At 43.7% G+C, this 12,274-nt stretch overlaps 1 protein-coding gene across 1 annotated transcript in view; it reads left to right on the top strand.

Moving 5' to 3' along the window:
• Nucleotides 1–216: 216 nt before the first annotated feature.
• LONP2 (lon peptidase 2, peroxisomal) overlaps nt 217–12,274 on the top strand; it is a 75,462-nt gene continuing 63,404 nt past the window's right edge. Inside the window, exons 1-6 of the mRNA XM_070760266.1 lie at nt 217–634; nt 3,309–3,537; nt 5,817–5,948; nt 7,850–7,972; nt 9,429–9,592; nt 10,856–10,950. Coding sequence (XP_070616367.1) covers nt 396–634; nt 3,309–3,537; nt 5,817–5,948; nt 7,850–7,972; nt 9,429–9,592; nt 10,856–10,950 — 982 coding nt within the window. The 5' untranslated portion in view covers nt 217–395. The remainder of the gene's footprint in view (nt 635–3,308; nt 3,538–5,816; nt 5,949–7,849; nt 7,973–9,428; nt 9,593–10,855; nt 10,951–12,274) is intronic.

The following is a 12,274-nucleotide window of genomic DNA, read 5'->3' as shown; positions in this document are numbered from 1 at the left end:
ATAAAAATTGAATAAATAAATAAAATAAATGGCAGCAGGTTTGTATTTATGACGGTCACCGTGTCCAGGGGTCCTGTGATTACCCCATTTTGCGACCATCTGGCAGGCAAAGTCAACGGGGAAGCCAGATTCGCTTAACAACGTGTGTTAGGAATTTTAACAAGGGATTCACCAAAGTGGTTAAAAGGTACAGTACACTCCACTGATACTGCTGCTTTTTAGAGCAATACCAGGCGCGGCCAGAGAGGGCGGTCGCGAGCAGCACGCACGGCTCGCGCGCGGTTTGCCCCTCGCCGCTCGCCGTAGCGTGGCCTGTAACGCGGACGCGACGGGGCCAGCTTTTCTTGCGCGCGCGCCCGCGAGCCAGTGAGAGAGAGAGAGAGGAGAGCCCGACCATGGCGTCGTCCTCGGGCAGCGCCATCCAAATCCCGACCCGCCTGCCGCTACTGCTGACGCCCGAAGCCGTGCTGCTGCCGGGCTCCACCATGCGCGCCAGCGTGGACTCTCCGCGGAACATGCAGCTGGTGCGGAGCCGGCTTCTGAAGGGCACGTCGCTCAAGAGCACCATCCTCGGCGTCATCCCTGACACGAACGACCCGCTCAGCGACCTCGACGCCCTCCCGCCGCTCCACAGGTCCGGCTTCCGGCCTTGGCCGCCGCGGTCGCTATGGCAACAGGCGCCCCCCACCTCCAAATTACCCCGTTGCCCTTCCCAACATGGCGATCGCGACGTCAGGGAGGCCACGCCCCCTCGTTCCCCGTCTTAATTTCGAGACCTTCCCTTGCGTTGCCATGGTTACCGTCCGGCCTGTTGCCACAGTGGTACCTTCCCTCTTTCTCCGGCCACCTATCACACCTAGGTTCACCGTTGCCATGGCGACTGCATCCCCCTCTTTCTCCCTCCTTTCTGGCTAAGGATGCTCTTTGCTCCTTGGATAATTGGGGCTAATTATTACCTTGTCAGAGTTGAAACCATTAAGCTTTGTTTCTGATTTAATCTATTTTCATAGCTGCCCATCTCCTCCCATCTCCTGACCAGGGTTTTGGATTATCCCTTCATTTTTCTGTTGGTCGAAGTCTAGGTGGGATTTTATTTTGTGTAGGTAGGATTTTATTTTATTTATTAAATTTTTATATCTCCCGTCTTCCCTAGAAGGTGATTCTGGGCAGCTGTGGAAATTTAACAAAGCAAAGTTTATAGAAATAGATGTTAAAAAGTGTTTGCTTGCAAGTTTTAGAAACTTTGCTTTGGGTAAAGGATTGAGATGAAATGTGAGAAAACGCACTGGTACCAGTCAGGATATTTTGTTCTGTCCTTGAAAGTGGCTTGAGAAGATTATGGGTAGCCTGCAGAGGGCTCCTGGAGCCTAGGGAGAGGGCAAAAGTGTCCCTATTTTTGTGGGGGGGAAATGGGCAAAATACGGCCTGCTTTTCACAAAAGTGGGGGCATTTTTACCATCCCTTAGCACCTAGGAGTTCTCTGCAGGCTTCCCAGACCCTTTGCCCACCCCATTTATTGAAAAAAATACAAGCAAAAATGGCCCATTTTTCACAAAAATGAGGTGCTTTTGCCTTCTAATTACCCATCTACCATGACTGGAGGAGGAATATTGGGAGTTGAAGTCAACTATTCTTAAAGCTGTCAAGTTTATAAAAAGTATACATGGTTATAAAAAGTATTTTGCTACATTGGTATTTTATTAAATAATATATTACAATATCATTTGTTTCAGAATACTTTTTTCCTTGTTTTCCACCTCTAAAATCTTATACATCTTACACTCCGGTGCGTCTTATACTCCAAAAAGTATGGCAATTTATTTATTCATTCATTCATTCATTCATTCATTCATTCATTCATTCATTCGACTTCTATTATTATTATTATTTATTAGATTTGTATGCCGCCCCTCTCCGCAGACTCACAACAGTGATTAAAAAATACAATAAAATAGACACAAAGATAAAAGAAGTCAAACATTTATAAACTAAAACATTATAAAACGAAACCCCATAAAGATTAAAAAAAACAGTCACTATCATACACATGCACACCATTCATAAAATTGGCCATCTAGAGTGTAAAATTTATGGCCCCCAAGCCTGCTGGCACAGCCTGGTCTTCGTGGCCTTACGAAAGGCCAGCAGGGTGGGGGGGGGTGCGGACGTTGGGTGGAAGCTGGTTCCAAAGAGCTGGGGCAGCCACAGAGAAGGCCCTCCCCCATGGTCCCGCCAACCTGCATTGCTTAGTCGACAGGACCCGGAGGAGGCCAAATCTGTGAGCTCTTATTGATCTCAGGGAGGTGCGCCTTGCAATAATCAAGACAGGAGGTGATGAGAGCATGAGTGACTGTACAAAGGACCTCCTGGTCCAAGTAGGGTCGCAACGGGTGAACCAGGCGAAACTGGGCAAAGGTCCCCCTGGCCACAACTGAAAGGTGATGGTCAAAACTCTGCTGTGGGTCCAGGAGGACGCTCAAGTTGCAGACCCTATCTGAGGGGGACAATGTTTCCTCCCCCAGAACAATGGACGGTCAGATCGAAAAATTCTTAGGAGGAAAAGCCCACAGCCACTCGGTCTTGTCTGGGTTGAGCCTGAGCCTGTTGACCTCCATCCAGATCCTTACAGCTTCCAGGCACCGGCACATTACATCTACCGCATCACTTAATTGGCATGGGGTGGAGATGTAGCCGTGCCGTCCGATGATCTCGCCCAGCGGCTTCATGTAGATATTGAACAGCAGGGGGGAGAGGACCGACCCCTGGGGCACCCCACAAAGGAGAGGCCGAGAGGAGGACCTCTGTCCCCCCCCACTAACACCGACTGCGAGCGACTGAAGAGATAGGAGGAGAACCACTGTAAAGCGGTGCCTCCCATTCCCAATCCCTCCAGCCGCCGCAGAAGAATACCATGGAGCACCAGGATATAGGAATGTCCCCTATCCCGGGCCCGCCAGAGATCATCCATCAATTACAGTGTCTCTGGATGATGTGATCTCCTTTTACGATTTCCCAACAAGCCAAATCAGTAGCAAAGCCAGATTTACTTAACAATCAACTTACTACCTTGAAAACTGTAATGATTCACTTATTAAGTGTGGCAAGAAAGGCTTGAAATGGGGGCAAAATTCACTTTGCTGTCTTGCTTAGCCTCGGGCATTTGTGGCTCAGTTGTGGTCCCCCTTAACATTAGCCCCTTTGCTAGGGACAGCATCTTCCCAAAGAGCTCCTTAGATATTGAACACCTGTTCACGTATGTTCCTATTGTGGCGTGGCAAATAACACTTGCTTTTTCTTGGCCATTTCAGGATTGGAACCGCTGCGCTGGCAATTCAGGTGGTTGGCAGCAACTGGCCCAAGCCCCATTATACTTTGCTGTTGACGGGCCTCTGCAGGTTCCAGATTTTGCAGCTGGTGAAGGAGAAGCCTTATCCCATTGCAGATGTTGAACAGTTGGATCGGCTGGAACAATTTACCAACAAGTCCGAGGAAGAGCTGGGAGAACTACCGGAGCAATTCTATAAATACGCAGTGCAGGTTAGGTGCCTTGAAATGGTGCTTAAATATCTGAATTATCTGTTGAGGAAATTACGACAGGGACTGCGGCTCAGGAGCAAAGTGCACGCTTTGTTGCTGATGCAATGTTAGTTGTTTATTTGTCCTGTTGAAATGTTCCCATGGATTTGGGATCAGGAGGAAAGTCTTCATGTAGATCAGGAGAACACATGTTCATCCAAGCAGCAAATGCCAGAGAGATTGGAACCAGTACAAATGTCTCAAGGGTGCTTTTTTGGAAAGCTACTAGGGTTTCTTGTTTTTTCCTTGAAGACATTTCGCTTCTTGGATGAGAAATAAAATGTTTTCTAGAGAGAGAGAAAAAGTCCAGTTTCCTTTTGAAAAATCACCTTTGGGACAACCGTGACCTGGACAATTTCCCTAGACATCCGGAACAAATGTTAAACTCTCTAATTATATATTACTGTTGATTAAATAATTTAATATTGTGTTTTCCCCAGAATAAGTTTTTGTGTTAGCAAAAACTGCAGACGAGAAGGATTTAGGGGTAGTGATTTCTGACAGTCTCAGAATGGGTGAGCAGTGTGGTCAGGCGGTAGGAAAAGCAAGTAGGATGCTTGGCTGCATAGCTAGAGGTATAACAAGCAGGAAGAGGGAGATTGTGATCCCCTTATATAGAGCGCTGGTGAGACCACATTTGGAATACTGTGTTCAGTTCTGGAGACCTCACCTACAAAAAGATATTGACAAAATTGAACGGGTCCAAAGACGGGCTACAAGAATGGTGGAAGGTCTTCAGCATAAAACGTATCAGGAAAGACTTCATGAACTCCATCTGTATAGACTGGAGGACAGAAGGAAAAGGGGGGACATGATTGAAACATTTAAATATGTTAAAGGGTTAAATAAGGTTCAGGAGGGAAGTGTTTTTAATAGGAAAGTGAACACAAGAACAAGGGGACACAATCTGAAGTTAGTTGGGGGAAAGATCAAAAGCAACATGAGAAAATATTATTTTACTGAAAGAGTAGTAGATCCTTGGAACAAACTTCCAGCAGACGTGGTTGGTAAATCCACAGTAATTGAATTTAAACATGCCTGGGATAAACATATATCCATTGTAAGATAAAATACAGGAAATAGTATAAGGGCAGACTAGATGGACCAGGAGGTCTTTTTCTGCCCTTAGTCTTCTATCTTTCTGTGTTACTAAGGCCCTGTCTTATATTTTTTTGAACCCTGAAATAAGCGCTTGGCCTTATTGTCATGCACTCATAAGCCCGCTTGGGCTTATTATCAGGGGAGGTCTTACTTTGGGGCAATGGTAAGTGAACATACAATCTTATTATAGTGACAATCATCTCAGATCTCAATGAATTTCCAATAAGTATTCAAAGAAAGAATTCCACAATCCTATAATATGTTCCTTTTTCTACATTTTCACATTGTTAAGGTGGTTTCCTGTATGTATGTATACAGAGGCACATCATTTATACCAGCTTGCTCAGAATCCCATGTAAATGTACATATTCATATAGACCTTAAGAGCATCTGTCTCTCTATATACAGCATATATAGGGATAATGATCTAGGTCAGCATATGTGTGTTTTATCTTTTAGCTGCAAAGCTTCCTTAGGTGTTCAAAAATCAAAAATTGATAGAATGATTCTGGGGGTGTCCAAATCAACAAGTGGTTTAATGTTTGTATATTTGATTTTTGCAAAATTTATTAGAACAAAAAACTCAGAACCCGATAATGACATAGTTAGGCATGATTGTAAAGTCCAGTACTTATTTTTTCCCCTCACTGCATATTCTGTATATGAAAAGAAGGAGTTACAACTTTACGTTGATAGCTCTCTGGGCATTCAAATGCTTGCTTCTCTGATTGAGAGCATAAGAGCTTTATGTCTTTATTTTGCTGATAAAGCTGTTTTGAGAATGAGATTCCTGCCGGCATTCTCCAACAGCTGCTGCTTGCCCCCAGGTAGAAGAAGTTTCACCGATGCAGATCCTGTAGATAGTTGTGACTGAAAGGTGCCCAGGTGGTATAGAAAAAAATCCATCCTTCAGATTTTGAGACAGCAGAGTTCACAGATTTCTTGACCCTTCTTCTGGTTGGTCAAGTCCCTCCAGAACAAATGACTTTGCGCAGCTGAAATACAAGAAATGGATGGGTCCTTGTTTTGTTGTTATCCTATATAGTAATATTGGTTTATTGTGCGGAGTGATATGAGTAAATATCAATATTCAAATTTTGCTCTACATCCCCCCCCCCCCCCCCCCATCTTTGGCCAAGCTGGTGGAGATGTTGGATATGTCCATTCCGGCGGTGGCAAAACTGAGGCGCTTGTTGGACAACCTACCCAGAGTAGCTCTACCGGATATTGTCACCTCGATCATCCGTACCAGCAACCAGGAGAAACTTCAGGTATCAGGCGCTGCTTCCATTCCGGCTTCGCGGAGGAAAGGCCATTTTGATTTTGAATGTTCATCCCTACCAAAACAAGCTGAAACAAATTTTTAAAAAGGCTTCTTGTTAATTCCCTTATAACTTAACAAATGTGTTACCCAAGCATTGGTGTAATGATCCTTCACCCATCAAAAACAATGACAATAAATATAGCAACAATATTGTTTTCTTTTGGTGCAAGCTACCTCTCGGGTCACAATTTTCACTTTAGAAATTTCTGGTGGTATCACATGCTAAGTTCTGTGCGTTGACGGAGTGCTTCCCTTCTAATCCTGGTATCCTTAGCACTCCCACCCTTCCTCTCTAAAAGCTGGTGATAGTAACCACAACACGCTTTCCCCGATGTCAGCGGTTACGCTTTGTTTGTCTAAAGAAAAGCCAACTGGCATAGATCAGTGTTTCTCATCCAGGGAAACTTCATGCTGTCTGGGGAATTCTGGGAGTTGAAGTCCACGGTTGAGTTGCTAGGTGGGGAAAATTCCTGGTCTAGCAAACAAACAAGGATTCTAAGGCCCCCGTGGCTACTCTTAAGCATAGTTCCCTCTAAGCTGAGCAGTGAGCAATCGCTCACTTAAAAATCATCATCAACTCAGAGTTTTCCAAACCTGCCCAGAAGCCGAGAGGGAAAGAGTGAGAGGGAAGGAGAGAGAGAGGAAGAGAGGAAGAGAGAGAAATGGATAGAAAAAAGAGAGGAAGGAAAAGAGAAAGAAAAAGAATGGGACTAAGGAAGAGAGAAAGAAAATCAAAATCTAGTTTGAAACTAGCTCAACTATTTAAATGGCATTTTGATATTGATAGAGTTGCCCTATTATGAGCTCACTGTTATAGACACACAGTACAGTATTTTATTTTGAAATTCTCAGAGGCAAAACAGGGTGGGTTTTTTATTTGTTTGTTTGTTTGTTTATTTATTTATTTATTTATTATTTCTGTGCCGCCCAGTCCCAAAGGGACTGCCGCTCAGACACTATACTTTTCCGCCCCCCCCCCCCCCCCAAAAAAAAAATTAGAGGGAACACTGCTCTTACGTAAAGCGTCTTGGCTGGTGTTGGTTAAGCAGGGGGGAAATCGATTAATTAAGATATTGGCTTATGAAACAATGGATAAAAGTTTGGAAAAATTTGTATGTAATATTGGAAGGTATCTCCATGTCAAAAATTGATAAATTTGTATGTGAAGGTCGAGGGAAAAAAATACATTAAAAAAAAAAGTAAAGTGTTTTGGGGGGTGGGATTGGGTCTGGCAGTTGAATTCCAAGGACCTGGAAAAGGTTACCTGGCTTTTGGAATTGGGGGTCTTCCACAATGATGGAAGCTGTTCTCCAGCACATCTCCGGGGTACCAGATTGAGGAAAAATAGGAAAATGGGTCATATCAGACAGCTGCTCCAATTTGATCTCTTGTGCCTGCTTGAATTCCACTAGTATCCTTTCCCAAACCCTGCATTGTTATCCTTTTTCTCCAGTTCTACATTTGGAAATGAATAGTTCCCCTGCTATTGGGGTCTTCCAATGTTTTCCAACATTTCTAAGGTGGGGATAATATTGTTATTTATCTGTTATTTTTCATGGTCGCCCAATACAAATAGCAAACCTATCAGTCACATTATGAAACCCAAACCCAGCAGGCAGGAGAGATCTTTCGTTCAGCAATTCCCTATGACGGGATACGTCCAGTTTGCTCTTTTCGCTCGCATGAATAGTGGTGGAACAGGAGCTCAAACAAGATAGATTCCGATAGCTTATGATACTTTAATTTTCTCTGATCCATTTCAAATCAGGCAAGCACATGGTGTGTTGAAATCTGACCTGTTCTAAGAGTTTTAAGAAGAAAGCAATAATTTTTGCACTTTTCTATCAGATCCTGGATGCTGTGGGTTTAGAAGAACGATTCAAAATGACCATACCCTTGCTCGTTAGGCAGATTGAAGGTTTGAAGCTTCTGCAGAAGACCAGAAAACACAAGCAGGACAATGACAAAAGGGTAATTTTTTTTTTGCAATAAAATGAGTCTGAGGAGAGGGGCGGCATACAAATCTAATAGATAGGTAGGTAGGTAGGTAGGTAGATAGATAGATAGATAGATAGATAGATATATTTATATTTAGTAGCCTAGAGGATAATTCTCTGCCTTACAAGGCAAAGGTTGCAGGTTCAAGTCCCAGTGGGTATGGCTAGCTGATGAGGCCAAAATAAGGCCGAAATAGATCTATCCTAGTCTTCCTTAATTTTCAAATTCAGCAAAAAAACATGTGACATATATATATATAACAATCTACATACATATACCCGTGAAAATCTACGAAAACACACACACACACACACACACACACACACACACACACACACACACATATATATATATATATATATATATATATATATATATAAAAGTGTGTGTGTGTGTGTGTGTGTGTGTGTGTGTTTTGTTTTGTTTTTTTATGTCAGATCACCCTGGTATATTGAAGGAACGTCACAGCTCCTTTTTGCCTCTAGGCCCAACCCAGGACCATTTCAAGGCAGTTAATTTGTTCATAGCCGACAACTATATTCTGTATGTATCAAATGTTTGTGGGTGAGGATAAGTATTATTTGGCAGAGAATAAGTATTAGTAACAGGACTGATTTAGCAATAACAAAAAGCAATAAAGAGCCAAACTAAATTGGGGCTGTAACTCAGCAGTAAAATACATATTGTCCTTGGGAATTCACCCTTCCCAGATCCAGACAAGGCCAGGCAAGTCTGGTTGAAATGGGAGTGTGAGTTGTCAACTTGTAAAGCCTACAAGTTGCCAGGGAGAACTGCAAGCAGGTAACAGGGACATGATTGGGCTAGATAGATAATAGTCTGACTTGATATAGGAATGTGTTTCCGACTTTTAGTATAGGATGTGGGGTTTAGTATTCTTGTATTTGATGTTCTGCAGCAACCTTTTAGAGCGTTGTGAGCGGCTTTGATTCTAATTCTAAACCACACCGGGAATATTGCATCCAGTTTTGGTCAAAAGATGTCAAGACTTGGGGAGAAAGTGCAGAGAAGAGCAACTAAGATGATGAAGGGCCTGGGATTAAAACATATGAAGAATGGTCGGAGGGATTGGGTATGGCTATCTAGACTAGGAAGAAGGATTAGGGTTGACCTGATAGCAGTATTCCAGTGTTTGAGGGGCTGTCGCAAAGAACTTATTTTCCAAAGGACAACAAGAAATATTGGATGGAAACTAACCAAGGAGGGAAGCAACTTAGAATTAAGGAGAACAATTATGGTATTGATGGTAGTTAGCCAGTGAAATGGCTTGCCTTCAGAAGTTGTGGGTGTTTTAAAAAGAGACTCGACAGCCACTTGTCTGAAATGATATATGGACTAAAAAACCTCCAGATGCCTTCCAACTCTCTTCTGATTGATTGATTTGTACTCTTCCCACCTTTGAATTCCCTAGATCATAGCAATACGTCCTATGCGGAAAATCGGCCACATTCCAGGTGCTGTGGAAGATGAGGAGGATGATGAAGATCACAACGATATCATTATTCTCGAGAAAAAAATCCGAGCCTCCCGCATGCCTGAGCAAGCTCTCAAAGTCTGTATCAAGGAAGTTAAAAGGTCCAGTGAGTTTTTCATTACTTTCATGCAGGTTTGCTTCCATTGTGGAGCACGTGTTCTTGATTGGATGGCAAGAGCGTACATTTTTAGTTTGGGAGGTGTTTTTTTGCCTTTGGCTTTGGTATTCGCTCAGGAGATCGCCTCTCTTTATCCTGTGCGTGCTTTAAAGTGTCGGTGTAATCCTAAATACCTAAAGGGTGGGTGGGGTATAATTCTAGCACATAGAACAGACATCAAAGGCCAGCTGTGCTGTGAAAACACTCCCATTAAATTTGGTAAATCTTATTTCCAAATAAGCATGCTTGGGATTATCGTTGCATAACCCTGCTCTTGAGGTGTGGTTTTTGATGTTACTGTTTTACATACACTAAATAGGATGTTGTAAGTACAAGTGCCATTGTGGCGCTCTGGTTAGACTGTGGTACTGCAGGCTAGCGCACTGCTCACTCCAGCAGTTCGATCCTGATAGGCTCAAGGTTGACTCAGCCTTCCATCCTTCCGAGGTGGGTAAATGAGGACCCAGATTGTTGGGGGCAATACGCTGGCTCTGTAAACTGCTTAGAGAGGTCTAAGCACTGTTAAGCAGGATATAAGTCTACGTGCTCTTGCTAAATAAATAAATAAACTAGAAATGTTTGCTTAAATAAATTAGAAATGTTTCTCATTTATTTAAGTGCAGAAGAGACCCCCTTTTCAGATACATTAAAGACCTGTGTATAATGCTGTTTGGCAGCATTAAATGCCCCCCAGATTGTAACCTTTGGCCAACGTCCCGAACATTAGGACAAGCTGACTGTTAACCTTATATAGGTAGTCCTTGACTTAGAAGAGTTCATTTAGTGACTGTTCAAAGTTACAACGACATTGAAAAGGTGACCTGTGACTATTTTTTCACACTGACCACCTTAGCATCCCCTGCCACGAAAAATTCAGATGCTTGGCCACTGTTGCTATCTCCCAAGATCATGTGGCGTTGGCGACCTACTGACGAGCAACGGGGAAGCCAGCTTCACTTAACAACCGAGTGACTAGCTTATCAACTGCAGTGATTCGCTTAACGGCCGTGGCAGGAAAGACTCAACAACAGAAATGTTGGAGTCCATTGTCATAAGGCGAGGACTGCCTGTGTTAGTGCAAGCTAGTGTAGTTAGTGTCATCAAGTATTCCAATAGAGTGCTGGCTTTATTTTCATTTCTTTCGCAGTTTTTAATCTGTAAATTTGGATTTCGGTTCTTCAGTTAACAGACCCGTCTACTTTTCTAGGTTAAAGAAGATGCCACAATCCATGCCAGAATATGCCTTAACTCGGAATTATTTGGAACTGATGGTGGAATTACCCTGGAGCAAAAGTACCAAAGGTCAGTGGATATTCCTTTAGGGCAGTGATGGCGAACGTTCTTGTTCCTTGGGGGCCGAAAGCGGGCGCCCCTGTACTATCGCACCTGCATGTGTACCCACACTGATAATTCAATGCCTCTGCTCCCCCCCTACATGCATGTGTGACCTCACACACGCATTGCTAATTTCTAATCTCTGGGACCGCCTTCTGCCGCACGAATCCCAGCGACCGGTTAGGTCCCACAGAATTGGCCTTCTCCGGGTCCTGTCGACTAAACCAGTGTTTTTCAACCAGTGTGCCGTGGCACACTAGTGTGCCGCGAGACATGGTCAGGTGTGCCACGAAGCTCAGCAAGAGAGAGAGAGAAAGAAAGCAAGAGAGAGAGAGAGAGAGAGAAAGAAAGAAAGAAAGAGAGAGAAAGAAAGAGAGAGAGAAAGAGAGGCAGGGAAGGAGGGAGAGATAGAAAGAGCAAAAAAGAGAGGAAGGAAGAGAGAGAAAGAGAGGCAGGGAAGGAGGGAGAGATAGAAAGAGCAAAAGAGAGGAAGGAAGAGAGAAAGAAAGAGGGATGGAGATTGAGAGGAAGGAAGGAAGAGAAAGAGGAAGAGAAATAGAGTGAAAGGGAGGAAGAGAGAGAGAGTGAGAATTTTTTTGTCCAAACTTTTTTTAGCCCCCCCACTCTCCCCCTCTGCTCAATGTGCCCCATGATTTTGTATATGTAAAAAATGTGCCACAGCTCAAAAAAGGTTGAAAATCACTGGACTAAACAATGTCATTTGGCGGGACCCAGGAGAAGAGCCTTCTCTGTGGCGGCCCCGACCCTCTGGAACCAGCTCCCCCCAGATATCAGAGTTACCCCCACCCTCCTTGCCTTTCGCAAGCTCCTTAAAACCCACCTCTGTCGTCAGGCATGGGGGAATTGAATTTTTCCCCCTTCCCCCTAGGCTTATAGAATTTATACATGGTATGCTTGTCTATATGATTGGTCTCTTAAATTGGGATTTTTTAGATTACTTTTTAATATTAGATTTATTAACATTGTTTTCTTTATTGTTGTTAGCCGCCCCGAGTCTTCGGAGAGGGGCGGCATACAAATCTAATTAATAATAATAATAATAATAATAATAATAATAATAATAATAATAATAATAATAGTTGCCCCACCCCTGCGCATGACGCCCATTGCTTTCTCATTCCCTGACTTCCAGTGGGCCCAGCAGGCCTGTTTTTCACCCTCCCCAGGTGCCAGGGGCTTTCTTGGAGCCTGGGGAGGGCCAAAACGTCCTCCCCCACCCTCCTGGAGGTCCTCCAGGGTCCAAAAACGTCCTCCCAGAGCCTCAGTGCAA

Source organism: Erythrolamprus reginae, chromosome 9, assembly GCF_031021105.1.
Source record: "Erythrolamprus reginae isolate rEryReg1 chromosome 9, rEryReg1.hap1, whole genome shotgun sequence".
NCBI classification, from domain to species: domain Eukaryota; kingdom Metazoa; phylum Chordata; class Lepidosauria; order Squamata; family Dipsadidae; genus Erythrolamprus; species Erythrolamprus reginae.
Note: the sequence above shows the minus strand (reverse complement) of the source record. Positions and strands in the feature narration are given on the sequence as shown.